Here is a 19,984-nt window from a genome sequence, read left to right on the forward strand (position 1 = left end):
CACCATTGCTGGGACCCTTCCCTATCATGTCCCCATGCCCCTGTCTGCCACGGCCTGAATTGTCACTTGTCATTACCCTACTTCTGAGTTATCTGTCCCCCTCTCTGGGCCTTTCTTTCTCAGCCATTTCTCTCTAGCAGCCCACCCCTGCCCCCAGCTCACTCTCCCCTCCTCCATGTCCAGGCTGCTTACCGCTGACTGTCCCAGCCCCTCATCCACTGTGCCCACGGCTCCTGACGTCCAGGCCCTGGGTGAGGCCCTTGGCACCTTGCTGCCACTCTCTCCAGGAGCATCAGTCCACCCTGGTGCTTCGGGAGCATGGAGAGCAGGACACCTGAGACCACTTTATTTTCAGCCCTCTGTGAAAGAACCAGTGCTTTTCTTGCCAAATTCATGATAAACCTTTTGTGATGCATTTTTTAATATCTTTAATTATTCAGCTACCTGTGATGAATGACATCTGTTGTCTCAGAGAGATGGCTGGGCCAGGCCAGTGGAACCTGGCACCCAGTTTTCTTGGGGACCCCAGATCTTGGTAGCATCAGGGGACCAAGGATGTGTGAATGGACTGTAAGCGGGAACCTGGCCTGCCTGGGTCTCGGGCCCACTGGCCCATTCTGCCCCAAGCATGTATAGCTGCCCAGGCAGTGCAGGCTATGGATTGGGTTGCCCAGCCCAGGACGATGGGTCCACCCTGCAGAATCACTGGGGTAGCAGCAGCTGCCTTTCCTTTCCTTGACCTTTCCACAAAGGGAGGTCCCCATGGGAAGACTCAGGGCCTGGCACTGCCCATGGCCTGTGCAGAGGCCACGTGGAGACCAGGCAGGGACCAGGCCCACCGGGACCCACGGCCCCAGCCAGCCTGCACCATGGCCCCCTCAGGGAGCGTGGTGGGGTGGGCTGTAGTGTCTGAGGTTTGATAAGAAGCAAGTCTTTCACGAGGCTCCTGGGAGGATGTGGACAGTCACAGAAGTTGATGCAAAGGGCAGACATGAGAGCATGAGACAACATGTCTCTCAGGACTAGAAGGAAGAATCCTACCTGGTCATTAACTGCCAGGCGTTGAGGGCTTGAAGAAGGAAACGCATTTCAAATGTGTGTGGTACTCTGCAGAGCATTTGCCCATGTCCCCTCCGCCACTATAATGGGTATGGCTATTCTCATTTCACAGCGTAAGAACTGCAGCTCAGAGGGGTGAAGTCCTGGCCCTAGGGCACCAGCTGGAACCTGGCAGAGCTGGAATCCACGTCCCTATTTGACCCCAGAGTGGCTCTTGCCACTGTGAACCTCTGAGGAGGAGGCACATTGATTTGTTGGCCCCTGTCAGTATATGGGCCAGCTCAGAGAAGAGGGCCTGGCCACCTCTGGGTCTGTAGCTAGTGGCCCGGTGCTTCCCAGCAGCTACCAGATCTTCTGCGCTGCACCGCACACCTGCGCCTCTCCACTAACCGGTGAGGACAGGGGAGGCTTCCTGGGCCTGGCTTGGGGCAGCAGATCCCTCTTGCCATGTGACTTGGGGGCATGTGTTCTCACCAGAGCACCAGCCCCTCTCCCAGTACCCTGGGTCTCACTTGAGTCTCGTGTCCCTTTGATGGCGCCTGGCACCAAAGTCCTGAAGTGGGGTGTGGGTCTTGGGGGAAGGCCACTGAACTGGCGGTTTTCTCTGGCAGATCTCCAGCGCCATGGAGCAGCTGCAGGAGGCCCTGAAGTTGTGCAGGGATGATGCCAATTCTCTCCACCTGCTGGCTCTCCTCTTCTCAGCCCAGAAGCACTACCAGCACGCCCTGGACGTCATCAACATGGCCATCTCGGAGTACCCCGAAAACTTCAAGTGAGTTCTCAGTGGACGCTGCTGGACTGGGGGCGGGTTGGGCACAGTGCAGGTGCACATGCATACCCTGCCCTGCCACATAGCCAGCCGACATACACTAACTGAGCCGCTCACTTGCATGCACGTTCCCCGGCTGGAGAGTCAAGGCGGGGTGAGGACCTCTAGGGTCGGAGAATTGCTCTGGCTCTCTGTGCCCAGGGGCACCTGGTGGGGAGCAGTGAGTTCTGGGCCTCACCCACAGGCCCCACTGTGGCTGTGCAGATACAGAAGGGGCTGTGCTGGAACAAACGTGCTCAGGCTGCTTCCTCCCTGCTCTGGGTTCTGCACTGGAGCCTCCTGGAGACACTAACTTGTGTAACTCAGTCACAACCCTGGCGCAGCCAGCCAAGGGTGGATTCTAACACTGGCTAGGCTTCTGGGGCTCAAGGGAGCCATCCCCCTGCCTCCAAGCAGGTCAGTGGGCAGTATAGGGAAGGAGTTCTCTCCGTCCAGGGCAGTCCTGGCCTCTCCCTTCATCCTTAGCTCCTGCACACACATACCCCACCACCACTGTTTACAGCATCACCCAAGTGCACACTGCACCTGGCCCAGGTGGTAGACTATGCCCTTCCGCCACCACCGGTACACAGAGGACCTGCTTTCACCCAGCTGGGACACTGGGAACGAGAGCCATGCTGGGCCAGCGGAGGCAGAAGGGTGCGCTGCTCTGCAGGAGGGAACAAGGGGGAGGGCAGCTTGACTTCTGCCCTCCTCCCCTCAGGCCGGTGACGCTGGGTGTAACAGATGTTGTTTCTCTGAATCCTGTGGTCCCAGAATGGGGGGCCTCTAAGCACCCCACTCCCACCCTGTCCAACCTTAGGTCTGTAGGAGGGCTATTTAGAGTAGTCAGTGCTGCCGCAGACGGCAAAGAGAAGCACAGTCCTGGCCACCCCGAGAGGTGGCTCGTGCTGGCTATGAAGCAGGTTCCCAAAGCATTAGGGGAAGTTGGTGGGTGCCACAGCCGGGCGAGGCGAGGAAAGCTGCGGTTTGCTCAGCCCAGAGAGGTTCCCTTTATGTGGGGAGCCCGGTGACCACCTCTGTTCATCCCTAGCCCACTAGCGACAGGGCTGACCCTCCGGCCTCCTTGGGATGACACCATCAGGGGCTTGGCAGTGGCGGAGTGTCCTAATCATAAACTTCCCAGTGTGCCTTACTGAAGAGGGAGCCCCGGTGGCTACAGCCTTGGGTGGGCATTCATGTTGCAGGTCGGCCTGCTCACTTGAGCTCTGGCCAAAAGCCCCAACCAAAGCACCCTGTCGAGCAGATGGGAGCAGAGCTGTCCTGACGGAAACAAAGGAAGGGGATTCATGCGCCACCCGCTCCGCCCCTCCCCAGGCCCCAGTCCCAGCTCCTGGCACCTTGCTGCATGCTCTCGCTTCCTAACGTCTAGGCAGAGAGCTTTTCCCTGGCAGTCACCTTCCCTGGCCCGATGTGGGGAGGCTAATGCCACTTTTTGAAAATCTGCTTAAAGGCCATGCTCTTTGAGGCACAGCGGGAGTGGGGTGTGTTCAGGATGTGGGGGGCCCTCTGGTTCTCCCCAGCCTCCTCCCCGTGCACCCATGGGAGGCGCCTCCTGCCTCCTGTCAGCTTCCTCCATCCCCGGCTCTTGGGCTGGGGGAGGAAGACATCTTCTCCCCAGTCTTCCCTCCCTCACCGCCAGTGGATGCACCACCCACCCCTCCCTTCGACCTCAGTCAGGGCCTCAATTTTTCCCCTGGGATGTGTCGCTCACTGAAAGTGTCTTCACGGGCAGGCGGGGGAGGTGGCCCCTGCTGTGAGGCTGGTGATGCCCTTGGGAGGCCCAGGGGCGGGCATTCGGGCCTGACCACGCAGATTCGCGCTATGCACACGTTCAGGGAGATGCTTTCAGCAGACCCTCAGAGGAGCCTCGCCCAGAGAAGGTGAGAAGTCCTATGCGGACTGTGCTCTTAGGCAATCTGTGGGACAGTTATGCCCCTCTGTGTCAGCTGTGTCCCCACTTCTGCAGGCGGGAGCCTTCCCGAGGGGCAGCCTCCATCGTGGGAAAAGAGCTGCCCGTCCAGACACCGCAGAGCCATCACGGGGGCCTCAGGGGCTGGGGATGTGGGGCCGGCAGCAGCAAGACCCTGTTGAGGTCTGAGCCCCAGGCAGGAAAGTGTTTGAGCGCCATCCCCAGAGGCCTCCTCAGGGTTCCTCTGTTCCTTCATCACTACAGAGAGGCCTGCTGGGGAGCTTTTGGGAACCAGAGCATCCCCTCCTCTGTGGTGCCTCACTTTTCGAAGTCAGCACTTTGGGGCCGACAGGGTGCAAAAGCCATGCCGGGCCACCGTGAGCCCCTCACCTCCACGACTGGGAGCAACTCTTGGTCTGAACCAGCCCTAAAAGGCTGCAGAACTGGAAAAAATACAGGGGGCTCTGGCCTCCACAACTGTGAGAGCGCACATTTCTGTTTCTTAGGCGGGAACAAAATCCATCTTAAAAAAGTGGGGGTGGAAAACCCACCTACCACACGACTCTGGAATGACTGTGGCGTGTGAGCGTGGCTTTTTGCAAATAAGTCAATACTGTTCCCCACAGATGAAACCCCAAAGCACAGAAACCCACGGATTAGCAGGAAATGTCACTGAGTCCATGACCGGGCAGGGATCACTGAAAAATGTCATTGCTCTTCAATGGAAACTGCATCCTGCTTCCCCAGCTGCTCCCTGCATTGGGAACAAGCTGTGTGACTCTGGCTGTTGCCACGGCAGTTAATTAAATGACTGGCCCAGTAAATATCACTGCAGCGTAACAAAAATATCAAACCCCCTTCACCCTGACCTCATCATTCCCAGCAGGGTCCATACACTCAGGGGCACGTAAAGGCCCACGATCCGGGCCTGTCTGCCACTGAGCCCCTCCCCGGCAGACCTGTCCCAGGTCATTTAAAGGCTGCAGAGCCTGCCTTAGTGAAGAAAGAGGCGGCAGGTCAGCGTCAGGGGCGGAGGAAGCCTGGCACCAGGGAGGGTGCTGCTGGCAACAGTGGACCCCTTTCCACATAAGCTTATCCCCTTGTGAGCCATGCCCGTCCCTTAACCGTGTCCCCTCCAGCAGCACGCTCCTCCTTTCCGTGCCAAGAGACTGACACCCGTCCCGCCTCCCTCTGCTTCCAAAGTCTACCGTGAGACCCAGGCAGGAGAAGGTCTTAGCGTCCGTGCACAACTGTGGTGCGGGGCAGCAGTGGGGGTCAAGGGGGGTCTGGAAGTCAGCCCACACACAGTGGAAGATTATAACATAGGACCCGAGTGGGGCAGTCACGTGGGCCGGGCGATGGAGGGGGTGCCCTGGATGTGAGGGAGGGTGTGGACGCTCTGCGGAAGGTTTTTAAGCTTTTTAGCTGCATGAGTGGCCACTCTTCCTGCAGGCAGTCTCAAGACTCCAGGAGAATAACTCAGCTTTCGTGGAGTTGAACTTTTGAAAATCTGCCTGAATTCGGGGATTAGAAAGCAAAGCAAGGAAGATCTTGATTTCCGTGCTGTGGGATGGCCTTTGTTTAATGGAGTTTGGGTTTAAAAAGGCAGGAACGTGATGAGGCAGAGACTGATGGCCACAGGGACAGTGTGACCCTGGCATGGGGGGAACCAGACACCCTGAGCAGCTTCCTGAAATCCTGAGGGCTTCTGACTAAGCCCTGGACACATGTGCTGGCCAGGCGGTCCTCGTTAGCCTGCAGGGGGCCTCACGGGGGCAGCAGCCACCCTGTTTGGACCTGGTTGCAAGCCAGGCCTGGCGGAGGAAATGTGAGAGGGCCCGTGCAAGCAAGCGTGGAGATGCATTTGCTAGTCTTTTCTCCTGGTCCCGGGTATGGGAGGCAGGTGGGAGGCCCAGAGGAGAGGGGCAGGAATATGGGGTCAAAGGGAACTGACTGCTGATAAGCTGGGTCCTGAAGCCCAGGGCTCCTCAGGGCTCTGGTTTTAGGTAACAGATTCCATGTGCTTTAGTCAGGCCACTTGTAGTGAAGGTCGCCATGGTAACCAAACAACATTCGTGGGTTAATGATGGGAGCTTTCCAATAACCAGCCTGTCAGTCACTGCCCCCGCCCCGGGCCTGGCAGCATTCCAGGCAGGTTTCGAAAGCCCAGACCATAGGGCAGAGGAGCCAGCTGGCTTTTTCTGCCCAGCTCCTCCGAGCCACAGCTGCCTCCTCCCACCCCTGTGGGTCAGGATAGGCCCTCGCGGGAGTTTCTGCCAGACCAAGCCCAGGTCCAGGGGGACTTGGAAGGGCCCCCGGGAAGGTGTGTCAGAGCCCCAGGGGGCACTCCCCAGCACAGGAACAATGCAGCCCTCTGGACAAGCTGGAGCTCGCTGTGCAAACAAACGGAACCGTCGAAGCTGTCTCCCCAGGGAAACCGGGGCTGTTTTGGAAAATGTTTGAGCTGATAGCTAGGCGTGGGCTGGGCCCAACCTCAGCCTTATCTGGTTAAGGCTACCTTGAACCCCAAAGGCACCTCTCTGACTACCTGGCCTGCCTCGCCTTTTGCTCAGGTGGCATGTGACATGGCAGAAGATCAGGGTCCTGGGGCTCCTGTGAACATTTCTGACTTAAGCACAGTGTTTATTGGATGGATCTTATTAGGGACTCACAGTAGATCAAAAGGATGCTTAACATACCAACCTTCCAGTGAAGGGGCCGGAATCAAAGGTATTAGCACAAACCTAGTTTATCACTTTGCCGCATTCATTAAGCATGTTTGGCTGCTGCAGCCCCCTGAGGACCAGAGCCAGGGCTTAAACTTGCAGGCCTTGCGGTTGAGGGAAGTGTTAAGCCCGGCATAATCACTGGCGCTGCGTTCTCTTCCCCAAAGGTCAGTTCCTCGTTGCTAAGCTGCCGTGACATTCAGCATTTCCCTCGCTGGCTGCTCCCTGCGGCCTCCTGTGATCTCGCCCTGTGTGACGCTACAGTCTACAGTCGCACACGGTCCTCAGTCTCTGTCCCAGTGGTCTGCTTACACTCAGACCAGGAGGATGCGTGCACTTTTGTTTTTTGTTCGGGGATGAGAGGAAGGAAGAGTAAGTGTTGTCTGCAGATTTTTCCAAAAGGAACTCTTCGTTTGTTTTAAAGTGGTTTTAGCCCTTTGCTTCCTGACTCCTTGATCCTCTGTCCCCAGCCTGTGCTGCAGGCAGGCACTGGGGCGAGGGGCGCACCATTCTCTAGCAGGAGTGGCCCAGCCCCTGAGAAGAGAGGGTGAGGGGCATCTTGCCTGTAGAGCCAGGCTGGCTTCCCTTTTGCTGTGAGTGGTTGTCGGGTCCCGAGGGTCTGCTCGCAGGCAGAGATAAACCAGGACCAAGGAGTTTGCTTCTTGGTGTGGTATACCTGGCCGGGAGCCTACCTTTGTTCCACCCGAGGGCCTTCCTTCTGGAAGTTCCTCCACCCCTGAATGGTTATGGAATGGCTCTGTGTGGTTTGCGTTCTTATCCTTCAGGATCTTGAACTTGTGTTTGGAGAGTGATCTGGAGGTCACCGGAGGTGGCCTGCAGCTGAGGGAAGTGGGCCTGGAGGAAGGGCCGCTCCCCAGTCGGCACGGAGAAGAGGGCCTCGCCACGCGGCGAACGACAAGGTGCAAGCTGGGTGGGGGCTGTCCTCCAGGTGGGGCAGGCCCTTTGAAGTAGGGACGGGCTAGCTTCAGTACACACAGCTTACATGCTGTGGATTTTTAAAGCTTCCAAGTTAGGTCACATTGGGTGAATTTATTAATAGGAAGATCAGCAAGAGCCTTAAAACATTCAGGGACATGGGACAGGGTAACCCTCCAGACCCAAGGGAAAATCACAACTTTGCAGGGCTAGGAAAAGCTGCTGTGAGGGTCCCTTTCACACTGGGGGTCAGTCCGTGGGAGGCAATAGGGCTGGGTCTGAGCACGGCCTTTTCCTGTTCCAGTTGGGGCTTTAAAACGATGCCCTCTGAGGGCGCCGTGTGAGATTTGAATCAGTAAGTTGCCCTGGCGGAGTCCGTCCTGGAGGCCTGGAATCCAGGGGAGTCAGGGAGACCTGGGTCCTTCACTGATTCCCCGCATTCCTGCCCAGGCTCTGAGCCGCTCTGAGTGCCTAGTGAGCTCAGCCAGAGTCCGGGCAGGGGAGGGGCCTGGACTGGTTGGCTCCTGTTCAGAGGGGCCGCTCGCTCCCCTCTCCTTTCTGCCCCCACCTTGTCCTGGAGGGAGGGAATCTTTTCCTGGTCAGGCTGGCCCCTCCCAGCCCAGCTCTGGACCTCCGTCCCACCAGTCCAGTCCTCTAGAGTGCCCTCCTCCCCTTACTTTGCTTCTGAATCCCACCCATTCTCAGAGGCCGCCCTCAGTTCCACTTGGCCTTGAAGTCCACGCATGTTCCTGAGAGCTGAACCACTCAACTGAGTACTTGGTTCTCTTCTTCTGTTTTGTTTTCTAATTGTCTGGGATGTGTTGTTTGAGCTTCCCCTGAGTTTGGAAGCACCTCTGGGGCGGAAGCTGTGACTGTCCTCTGCCTCCCGTCTCCTGTAGAGAGCCCACAGCCGGGCACCCGGCGCCCAAGCAGGCCCTCCGAGGGGTACACCATGAAGGCGGGGGCCCACAGGGATGTTGGTGTCCTGCAGCCCTCCGAGCGCTCACCCCACTTACCCTGTCTTGTTGCCGTTTTGGTTTGATCTGTGTTTTGGTTTTTACGACTCTCCTACTTCAAAGGGGAAACAGCAAATGGGGAAGCCAGGCGATGCCTCCAGGTCAGGTGACTGACGAGTGGTCGGGGCGGGCAGAGCCCGTACCAGGGGGCGGGCTGAATGCCCCTGGGGTGCTGGACCCCAGGAGCTCGGTCGCAGAAAGACAGCAGGCCGTCCAGTGCCTGCTCTGTGCCGGGCACTGCTCTCAGCACGTTGCCTGCATTTCCTCACCGAATCCCCTCAGCGGCCCTAGGAGGTGAGGGGCACCATATTTCCTCCGCACCGATAAGGAAACGGAGGCGTGGAGGCCGTCAGTAAGCAACTGGACATGACGGCAGTGAGGTGGGGACATGGAAATGACAGGGCACATGTGGACCGGGCCCTTCATGAAGCACCGGTCCCCGACCAGGCCTTTATGTACCTTATTCCCACATAAGAAACCCCCAAGGCATATAGAGACTGCCATTCCCATTTTATAGATATGAAACTGAGCTCGGAAAAATGACATGACTTGTCCAGGAGCACATGGCTGGAAGAAGGGAAGTTGGGATTTGAACTTGGGCCATAAAACCTGGACCCTGCTTTTCACTCCCACTGAGTCGGACCTGGGCGGCCTGGGATGGGGCCCACTTCCTGCAGAACCCCATGCGGTGGGCAGGCTTGGCTTCCTGGCCGAGGAGTTAGACTTTCCAGAGGCATGGCTGCCTGACTCAGAGAATAGCCTGCTTTCTCACTCAATTATGTGTTTTCTATAAAAATAGAACGCTTCATTAAAACAGCACAGTGCAGCCATCAGCTGGAATTATAAATTACTGTCCTTTAAAGAGATAATGCTTCCTTTTGTGCTTTTGCCACACCTGCGGCCACCCCTCCTCCTAGGGTGGAGGGCTCCCATGATGGCCAGGAGCCAGAGGGCCCGGGCAGAGCTGCCCAGGGCCTGGCGGAGGGAGGGTGCATGGGTGGGGCCACAGAGAGGGGAGAGTTCTGCAGGACACCCTGCAGCCTCACTGCCTTGGAGTTGTCTGCTCCTGGGAACGCCCGCAGCTCTCCAGAGAGTCCTTGGGACCCAACCTCCACCTCCGTGATTCAGCGAAGATCCACTGAGTGACAATAGGTCAGGTATGGGGGATACAAAGAGAAGAAAGATGTGGTCCCTGCCAGATGACAGCTGCTCCTTCTTGAGGCCTGACGGTGCACCAGGACGGCCTTCGCAGGCCCATAGGCCTCCCTCCTGGGCTGTGCCATTACTGTCCCTGCTCGCCCAGCAGGCAGAACTCGGGGAGGCCAAGGCGCTTGCTAGGAAGCGGCAGAGCCTGGAAGTGCACCTGCTTCGTCTGATGCCAAAGGCCATGTTTCTGCGCAGCGCCCTCCTGTTTGACAAGCAGGGAGCCAGGGGCCAGAGGTGGCTCCCTCAGGTGCACAGCAGTTTCTGTGTTCGAGTGTTCATTCTGCGTGCTGAGTGCTTTTATAGGGAGCTGCTTTCCGGAACATGAAAGTGAAAATGTGGACCCATTGTACTTGCCGCCCACACGGCCCAGGTCCTTCCCTGCAGCCAGCTCTGCTCTGCCAATAGAGGCCCTGCCATGCCATCAAGAGGTGGGGGGAGGGGACATAGGGATGAATGACCAGAGGCTTCTGGAAATGGGAACGGATGAGATGACCTCTGACCCCCAAGCTGCGCTTGCTTAGCCAGGACCATTGTTACAAAAATATCCCCTATTCACAAAATAATTCTTTAAAAAAAATAGAAATGGTTTTGGAACGACTCGTGCTCACCCAGTTCTGAGGAAGCTCACCCTGAGATCCTCTCCATAGGCGTGGAAAGAAGGCTCTGCGTTTGCCTCAGATGGGAAGGGCTCCAACCCTCAGTCCCTGCGACAGGTAACAAGCAGGCCGGTGCCGGTGCTGCCGCAGGAACGTGCACCGCGCAGGGCCTGGGCAGGGCAACAAGGAAGAGGAGGCGGAGGCCAGGCCTGCCCGAGCCTTCCCCTGGGAACCTCCGTCGTCAGCCCTGGCTGGAGCGATAGGGAAGGTTGGCCAGGCTGGTGACCTGTGGGGACACCCAGACACTGACCTCACTGGTGTCTGTCTTCCCCCACGGGAGGGGGGCTGGCCCAGACGAAGGCAGGTGGACCTCGGGGCTGAGATGTCTCACTATTCAGCAGGGGCACCCTCCTGCCCACCCACAGTGCTGGACTGTGAGGGTGATTTCGGAGGTGACGGGTCCTTGCCTTGACTAGAGTGCCGCAGTAGATGAGGTGGCCGAGGTGCCCCCCGGCTGTCAAGGCTTTAGTGGCATTCTCAGGGAGGACATGAGCTCTCAGAAAGTGGGCTTCTGGCCGCACTGGGCCTCCCTACCAGCACCAGGGCACACAGGCAGTTACCGTCGGATTGGGCTGTGGAGAGCGCCAGGGCCCAGGACTGTCCTCCCAGCAGCCCCAGCAGCCTCAGCCCGAGAGGGACAGAGTGCCTGCTGTGTTTACACTGACCCTCGCTCTTTCCCCTTCCCCAGAGAAAACACTCACTTTCACATCTGCCTTCAGAGGCAATGGCGTGGCGAGGGCGTGTGGCCTTAAAAGACCTCGGTGTTTATTCCACATGGGCTTGCGCAGCTTAAAAAACAGGAAAGTGCTCTCAAGAAGGGGTCACGGCCAAGGTTGCCGTGGCTCTGGCCATCCCTCCATCTTCTCCCTTTCTGCTACCAGTCTCGAGTCCCCGGAGCCACGAGGAGGACCACTTGCCTTGCCGAACAGGCCGTGAAGCTCGGGGGCTTTCTGAGAGCCTTCAGAGGTGCCTGGCTGGACACTGCTTTTCCAAGGCTGCCGGGTCTGCAGTTTCAAAGCAGGAGTCCCTTCCTCGAGCCTCGGGCAGGCCTGTGCGTGAGGACTAGATGCAGCTCAGCTGCTGCTTACGTTCATCTGAGGGATCTCTGGGCAGACGGGGCAGGGGACCTTGCTCCTATTTCACAGGTCTGGAACCTGTGACATGCCCAGCTGGGCAGCCACAGAGCTGCGACTTTGGCTCGGATTTCTCACTCCTGGGCCAGTGCCTGTCCACTCTGAGTCAGGTCACAGTGCGGGGGCTAAGCACAACCACGTGACCATTCCTGTCCCGGAATGGCTTTGGTCAGTGTGTGAGTGGGCTGCTAGATTCCAGTGTCATAGGCCTTCCTGTCTCAGACTCTTCCTGGTTATTCTGTTTGGCTCTGCCGGGGCGATTGTCCTCTGGGATGCAGACCCCTAGTGACAGGGAGCCAGGCATCTTCACATCGTGCCCAGAGCTCCCTGCTCCTCCCCAGGCCCTGTACAACTTTACTCCTGAACAAACTAAAATGGAATCGGCTGGCGCATTTGCTTGTTGTACAGCTCACAGCAGTGACAAAGCGGCGAGTGATCAGATTCCTCTCCTACCGTCCGAGCCAGGCCCCGGCAGCAGGAAGTGGTGTCGGAAATTCGCTCTGATTTAACAGGGATTGTTGTGAGGCCTAGACCGTGGCCTGGTGGTTGTGGTGACATGCATTTTCACAGTCTGAAGCGAACGTTGTGGGCTCAGCTCTAAGCCAGGCCCCGGGGAAGCTGGGACCCTGTCGTGGAAGGAGGCAGGGCCCGGTCTTCCAGGTGGGGGGACAACACACTGCAAGGCACGGGCCAAAATAAATGGTGGTTTTAACACCCGTAGGTGAGACTGGCCACATACTGTCTCCAGTGTCTGAATTTTAAAATGCTTGATGTGAGTTCATCTTCATTATTAAACTCGTAAGTCTCTGTAGCGAAACACAATGAGTATGTATGTGTGTGTACATACACATAGTGATTAAGTGCTAACTGCACACGATCCAGACCAGTCAGTGAAGGGCAGAGGTGGTCAGACTTGGAGCAGGAGGGCTTGGAGCCACTGGATTAAAACAGTAGGCTTTTAAAAATTCTCAGAATCCTTCCTTCCAGTGACAATTTAGGTTCATTCAAGTGTATAAAACACGTAGGCCAGGGGCTGGCCTGGTCGGAGGAGCTGGGCAGCTGGGCTTGCCCCTCGCATCCCCCACCCCCACTGCCAGCCGCCAGGGTGGCCCACCACAGCTCCGCCAGCCTTCCCAGGCTGTTGGAAGAACTGAGCCACCGTCCTGGCGGCGGAGGTGGAGAGGCAACCCTGTGCTCTGATGGGCCTGGGGTGCTGACGGTCTCGGTCAGAAGAGCAGCAGAGTCGCTCCTTCAGAAGGAGCAGAGTTGTTTGCTGGCCCCATTGCAAGAAGGGAGAGAGACTTCCTTGGTGAGTTAGAAGCACACCAGCAAGTGTATACAGATGACCACATCCCAACCTCGTGACGTCCTGGAGGGCAGCCCCGTGGGCACGCACAGTGGAGGGTGACACTGGCTGGGCCTGGGCAGAGGGTGGAGGAGGAAGGGCAAGTCCCAGCAGGGCAACATCATGAAGCAGAGCATGGACGAGTCCGGGAGCCTGTCCTGCAGTTCAGGGAGCTGCTGATACCTATATGAGCAGTGCATGGGTCCCTGGAGTCACGTGGAAAGTGACGGGAGAGGAGAGTGGCAGACACAGACACTGGATGCTGTCATGGCCAGTCGGGACAGGGCTTTCTGTTGAGGAAGGTCTCATGGCCATACTGAACTGTGACACCAGGGAGATCACAGGAACTAATCTGGAGCCTCCCAGGATCTGGGAGTGAAGGATCCGACCGGGGACAACTGTTGGAGCACTCCCCCCAGCCCAGATAGGACACAGTTGGGCTGAGAAATTCTGCTCCGGATTGCTCCTACTGACAGAACGTCAATAGTGTAGCTGCAAGGATAGCAGCTGTGTGGGTAGAAGGCACCGGAAGGCCAGCTCACTTCTGTCCAGGCGCACGGTTGGGCAGGTCTGCCACGCCCCGTCCTGGCTCCCGTCCTGGCTCTCGGGGATGCAGGGAGTAGGACTGGCAGAGAGAGCGTTGCTGAAGAGGGGAGGGGCTGGAGAATGCTGCAGGGCTGGTCTGTCCAGAAGCCATCCTGGAACCAGCCCAGACCAGTTGCCCAGAGCAGGGGACTCTGCTGCCTAAGGGGAGGGCAGCCTTGGAATGGACTTGAGCCTGGCTGTTTCCTGCTCCCTCGGGCAGAAACTTTCACTCCTCACGCACACCTGCTGCTCTGGCCACCGGTCTGCTACCCCGCCCCCATGCTTCTCCTCTTCTCCCCAACTTGCAACTATAACCCACCTCACCCTCCTCTTCATCAAATACAGCGAGACCCCTTCTCTGGTTTTTCCTGGCACTGAATCTGATCCAAAGCACTCAATTTTCTGAGCAAGTTGTCATTTGTAGCGGTAATTGTCACCTTGAGGGCAGAAGTTGTCTTGCGCTTCACGTTCCCTGAAGCGGAGGCTCCTAGTGTTCGTGGGGTGTCGGCCCCTTGGGAATCTGGGAATGGGGAGCAGGGGGAGCAGGACCGGTTCTTCCCCCAGTGGCTGCCCACCAGGGTGCTGCGGGGGCCACAGTTTCTGCCCCGGGGACCTCGTAGGTCAACAGGGTATCCTGAGAGTCTAGGAAGGCTTCCTGAGGGCGGTGAGGTTTAAAGTCCATCACGAGGGAGGGATGGAAATGTGGAGAAGAGGCCATAGGGGTGGGTGGTGGTACCCTGTGACGGGTACAAAAGGCACGTGGCATGTTTGGGGAAAAGTGAGGAAGAAAAATAATACTTGCCCAGACCCCGATCCCCTCTCTGAAGAGGACTGGGACAAATTCCACCCTCTGCATTCTCTACCAACACATCACAGTCTAAGGAAATGAGGTGTAGAGCAGGGGAAAGAAAGGGGGGGGGGTGGGCAGGAATAGGGACAACTGTAATTGAACAATAATAAAAATTTTGTTTAAAGAAAGCAAAACAAAGTGTGAGAAGAAAGGAGCAGAGTGAAGCCATCAAAGTCCTTCATGAGGCTGGAGGCCCAGGTCTCGGTGGAGCCCAGGGCCCTGACCGTGGGAGGTCAGAGGAGAAAGCTCCCAGACGGGCAGACACCAGGACTCCCTGTCCAGGGCCTGCCCCTGCCACACCCTTAGACCACAGGGATGCCCCCTGTCTAGGTGCAGGACTCAGCTTCCACGAGGGCCTGTGTGCCGAACTCAAGTGGGCTGGCAGAACCACTCAGCAGCAGTCCAGCTCAGGGCGCGACAGTCCCGTGGATTTGCCCAACAGCATGCTGGGAGTAGAAGGGCCTCACCGCCCACCACCCAGTGAGAATGTGCCCAGGCTGCTGGTGTGCCTACATGATGTCGGCAGTCCTTGTGGCGGAGTACTGTGTCTCCATACCCACTGGTACATGGCCACTGCCTTCAGCCTTGTGAGGGTCCCCAGATCTCCCCAACAACTCAAAGTCTAAGGCACAGCAGGGTGTCCAGACTCCACCTGAGTCCTGGGGGGCCAGGTCTCCGCTGTGTCTTGGGCAGAGGGGGTAGCCATTTGCCTCTTCTGGAGCCCCGCTTCCTGGTCGAACCAGCAATTTCCCTTTCTTCCCAGCCCCTCTGGGGGACACACCCCCACAGCATCCTTACATCAGAGGTCTTCCGGTTTTCAGGTTGAGGTTCCGAGTCTGCTCTCCCCCTTTTCATGGTAACTGTTCCTAAATGGTGACTGAATAGGACTTCATGTAGCTTTAACCCTATTGAATATATAAAGGGACCAGGCTATTTTAGGAAATTCATGAAGAATCCTTTGATAAAGTCAAACATGAGTGTCCTCATGTATCCAGGGCCAGGAAACAAGGTTTGTAATTGAATCGAGGCGATGCTGATTGAGCAGCTGCTGTGTGCCGGCAAGGTGGAGAGTGGAGTGCTGCCCTTCAGTGACCTTTTACCAGTCCGTTGCTTAGCATCTTTCCTTAACTCAGAGATACTTTTTGGGTCTGTCCCTTATCCAAGGCCCACGGGGGCGTGCTGACTGCCACACTGTTTTCCACAGTCTGCTGTTCACCAAAGTGAAGCTGGAGCAGGTACTGAAAGGCCCAGAGGAAGCCCTCGTGACCTGCAGACAAATGCTGCGCCTGTGGCAGACCCTGTACAACTTCTCCCAGCTGGGGTGAGTGGCTGTCATTATTGTCCCTTGGGTTGGCTAGAGTTGACAGGGAGTGGTTACCGGGGCAACCACCCACTGGAGAGTGGCCACATGGCTGGTGGATGGGGGGTGATGAGAATGTTTGAATGAGAACAGGGGACTTACTGCTCCTGAGGCCTTTTACATCCTGGTCTAATTTTAACCATGTGACAGTACTCTGTGAAGCACGCAAAGAACCTATGTAGGATACTGACATTCGGGGCAGTAGAGGGAAGAAAAATCATTATCAAGCATCTGAGCCAGGTCCTGGGCTTGCTTCTCTATCTTCCACATTAGCTGCTCATATCTTTTTTTTTTTAAAAATATTTATTTATTTATTTATCTTTAGAGGGGAAGGGAAGGAGAGAGGGAGAGAAACATCAATGTATGAGAGAAACATCAATGTATGGTTGCCTCTAGTGCATCCCCTGCTGGGAACTGGCCTGCAGGGAACTGGCTTGCAACCCAGGCATGTGTCCTGGCTGGGAGTTGAACCGCGATCCTCTGGTTCGCAGACCTGTGCTCGATCCACTGAGCTACACCAGCCAGGGCTAGCTGCTCATATCTTAGACATTATAAGATTTTATTCTCACCCCAGCGAGGAAACTGAGACTCAGGGAACTTATGTAATTTGCCAGAGCCACTTGCATGGTAAATGGTAGTGCTGCTTGAACCTGGGTCTCCTGAGTCCCAGCCTGTGGAGCTCGACACTTCTTTTTCCATTTGAAAGCCAAAAGAACAGGAGGAAGCAGAATTCTTCCCCATGCACCCTGTCTCCTGCTGCAGTCCCCAGCCTGGGCTCTGGGGTTTTCCTGGGCCAGAGCAGGGCACTCTTGTCTGAGCTAAATCTGTAGAAAGTCTGTTCAAACCCACTGGTATGCTAAGGTTCAGCCTGTGAGCCCAAAACGGACAAGGGCGTCATGCAGGGTGGAGCCCTGCCTCTTCCTGGGTTCTCGACCCCACCTCCTCCCCCTTCTCTGGGACTGCTAGCTGATCACCACCCCAGGGCCTCAGGGGATCCGTGCTAGTGAATGCACTTGCATTTTCAGTGGGACTCTGGGAGCCCAGAAGGCTTCCACTGCCCCAGAGGCAGGTCTCTAATGGTGAAATTTACAGAGGAGGTCCCAGGGTAATCCCATGGAGCAAAACCCTTGGGCAGGGTAGAATCAGCCTTCTCCTTGCAGGCCTCTGAGCCTGGAAAATTCCAGGGCAGAGCAGGACCAGTGGGTAGAAGCTGCCATAAGAAGGCTCTGGGATAAGGGACTTTCCAGAAAGGAAAAGAGGGGCCATCTGACCGATGTGAGGGTGAGGGCCAGACTCATGTTCAGATGTGCCTCGTTCTGCAACTTACTGCCTGGGGCCACTTGGGCAGGTGTGCAACCCAGTCCTCTGAACTGGGTGGCGGTCTACGGCCATACCACCCTGAACGCGCCCGATCTCGTCTGAACTGGGTGGCGGTCTGCCTGCTCCTTCAGGCCTTCTCTGCTCCGCAGCCTTGTCTCCAGGCATACAGGGCCCAGCTGTGCTCCCCCTGGGCCGAGGAGTCGTGGGTCTGTGGGGATATTGAGGTTTGCCTTGGGGTCTTTTTAAGTCACCGCTCACACTGTTCTGTGATCTGAGGGCCTGGCACTCCTTGGGGGAACCTTAAGGAGGGGCAGGGCTCAGCCAGGCCAGCTACCTGTAGAGAAATGGTTGGGCCTGGAGGCCTGGATCCAGGATCCTCCAGGCTTTCCCAAGAATAGGAAACATCCTTTCTCAACCTGGAGCCACAGAGCAGAAACTAGGTCCTATAAAGTCTAGTTTGGGTCAGCTAAGAATCCACTGGAATCCACAGCCTGAGGGTCTGGCCTGCCCTGCCCCACCTCCTGCTGTGCTCCCGCTGGTCCACACTCTCCCCCAGGCCCTGCTCAAACGCCCCTCCTCTTAGTGCCTCCAGTCACGCTGCCTCCTGAGTCTGCTCAGCCCTCTCCTTCTGGGTCTTGCTGATTGCTCAACTTCCACTGTCTCTTTTCCCCATCTGGCTGTCAGATTCTTTAGGGCAGGAGCAGTGCTGTATATTGGCCTAGAACCGAGGAGCAAAAGGCGCCCAAGGCGGGCTGTTTCTGGAGCTCTAGGGAGGGCCCCTTTAGGGGCTGGGAGGGCGGGTGGGACAAGAAGCTGTACTTGTGGATCTGCTCCAAGCCCACACGTGCTGGGCACCTGCCCACATTCTCACACTCATTTAAAGGTCAGACAACTCATCTGGAGAACTCACCCTGAAAGGTGGCTTTGCTGAGGGTCACAGAGCTAAGAAGGGGTTGGCCCCGTGGTTTTAACCCAGTGTCCAGCACCACACTCGGGTGCCTCCTGGGAAAGAGAAGAGGGTGGGAGAGAATAGGAATCAGCCCTGACACAGTGTGTTTTTGTGGGTGGTTTCCTCTAGGGCCCACAAAGAGGGCTGTGCGTCCACAGGCCCACGTTCAGGCCACTGTGAGCCTGGGTTATGATGGCAAGGGTTCCCCAGGCTCCACATTCTTCATCGGACCATCATCTTGGTTCCCTTCTGCAGGGAGAAGCACCTGTCCCCAGGCTGTGCCTGCCACCTCTCCCACCCTTTCCACCTCACTCCTCCCTAGTCAGTGGGTTCGAGGGCGATAGGCGTCCCTGGCAGTGGGCAAGGACGGCTGGAGGGTACAACAGGCTGGGCTGCCTTTCTGAGCCGGTGACTTCCCCATCCTCCCACTGAGAAAAGGGGAACCTCCCTGGCAGTGTGGGAGCCGAGGGGACCTGGGGAATTGGGGCGCAGGGGAGACTGGGACCACCATGCTGATTTATCTGTCCTGCCAGGGGCCCCTTTGGTCCCTCCGAGGCCACACCACCCTGGCAGCCAAGGTAGTGTGCCTGAGGCAGAGAGTAATATCTAGCCTTCCAGCCTCGGGAATGCGGGGGTGGGGGGCATGGCTCAGTGCAGCTGGGGACACTTCTAGTGGCCTTCAGACCCAGGCTTTCCTTGGAAGCCAGTCCTCAGCAGTGTTTGGTATCTGTGAGGGCAGCAAAAGATAGAAAGATGCCCCACGCCAACCCCCACGGTGGCCTGGGGCAGCTCCTGGCCAGAACTGGGGAATTTGTGATCCTTGGCATCTGTGGTTGGGGGAGCCGTGCCACCAAACAGGGAGCAGGGAAGGGAGGGTGGCCACCGCGAGTGGCAGGGGAGCCACAGGACGCTTTCTAGACAGGTGAGGGGCACTCCAGCTTGGGTCTGTAGGTGGGGGTTGGGCTGGACCTAGAAGGACAGCAAGAACATTCTTGGTGGCTGCAGCATTAGCAAGCGTGTAGCTTTGGGAATGAAACATGGTGGTGTGGGGGACTAGTGAGGAGACCAGTGGCTGCACAGTGCAGAGCAGGCAGTGTGTGCACGTGTGTGACGGTGAGTACCACTGTCAGCTGAGCCTCTGGGGTGAGCCAGATCCTAGCACCCCAAGCCTGAGCTCTGACCGTTCCTGGTGCTCTGGTCATCTCCATCCTTCCTCCCGGGCCCAGCTTTGGCTCTGTTCTGCGGCCTGAACTCTCAACCCTGGAGCCTGCCCGGCAGAGGCTCCCTCGCTCTCCTGTCAGCCTCCGCTTCACTGGGGCCTGGCCCTCTCTTGCCTTCCAGAGGCCTGGAAAAGGAGGGCAGCCTTGGCGAGGGCCTCACGCTGAAGAAGCAGAGTGGCATGCACCTGACTCTGCCTGATGCCCATGATGCAGACTCTGGTAAGACTCTGCCCTGTGGGCAGCTGTCCATGGGGCCCACACCTCACTCTCCCAGCCTGAGCACCAACAGGGAGAGTGACACCTTCTCACTGCTCCTTGTTGGCTGCCGCCCAAGGGCCTTGTGCTAAAGGAGCTGCCCTGCAGTGTATTTCAGGTCCCATATGGCTCTGGGATGAGATGGCTGCTGGCTGGGGTAGGCAAGGGAGGGACCCCACCTCCTGGGCGGAGGTGAAGAGAGAGGGGATACTGAAGGTGAATGTCAGCATAGAGCACAGAAACCATTTCCTCTGAGGCTACACCTTCGGATCAGGGTCGGCCATTACAACATCCCTAGTAGATGGAGTCAAGTAGGAAGGAATGAGCTGAGCTTGAACGTACAACTCTAAGCCTGAAGCTGACTTTTAACCAAGGACCTGATTAAAGCAGGATGCCTTCCTCAAAGACACAAGAATTAGTCACAGGAACAAAAGTGTGAGGGAGGCATATTTTGTGGCTTTGCTCATTTTTCCCACTTCTGTGGACATGAACCAAGGGGCACCTTCATCGTGAAGCCATGGCATTGACTTCTGGCACTGAGACCAGCACCTGACTTGAGAGGCGCATCTGAGGGGTGCAGGTGGCCTGTGGGGCTCCTGACTCCAAGGAGGGCCTGGCGAAGAAGGG

The 19,984-nt window shown here is 57.2% G+C and overlaps 1 protein-coding gene across 2 annotated transcripts in view; it reads left to right on the plus strand.

Annotated features, from left to right (window-relative positions):
• TTC7A (tetratricopeptide repeat domain 7A) overlaps positions 1-19,984 on the plus strand; it is a 114,175-nt gene that overhangs the window by 72,315 nt on the left and 21,876 nt on the right. For both annotated transcript variants that reach the window (XM_037161180.2, XM_053667004.1), the window contains 3 exons: positions 1,671-1,831; positions 15,458-15,574; positions 19,224-19,321. In XM_037161180.2, coding sequence (XP_037017075.2) covers positions 1,671-1,831; positions 15,458-15,574; positions 19,224-19,321 — 376 coding nt within the window. The remainder of the gene's footprint in view (positions 1-1,670; positions 1,832-15,457; positions 15,575-19,223; positions 19,322-19,984) is intronic.

Source organism: Artibeus jamaicensis, unplaced genomic scaffold (genome assembly GCF_021234435.1).
Source record: "Artibeus jamaicensis isolate MK-2021 breed Jamaican fruit bat unplaced genomic scaffold, CSHL_Jam_final contig_465, whole genome shotgun sequence".
NCBI classification, from domain to species: Eukaryota; Metazoa; Chordata; class Mammalia; order Chiroptera; family Phyllostomidae; genus Artibeus; species Artibeus jamaicensis.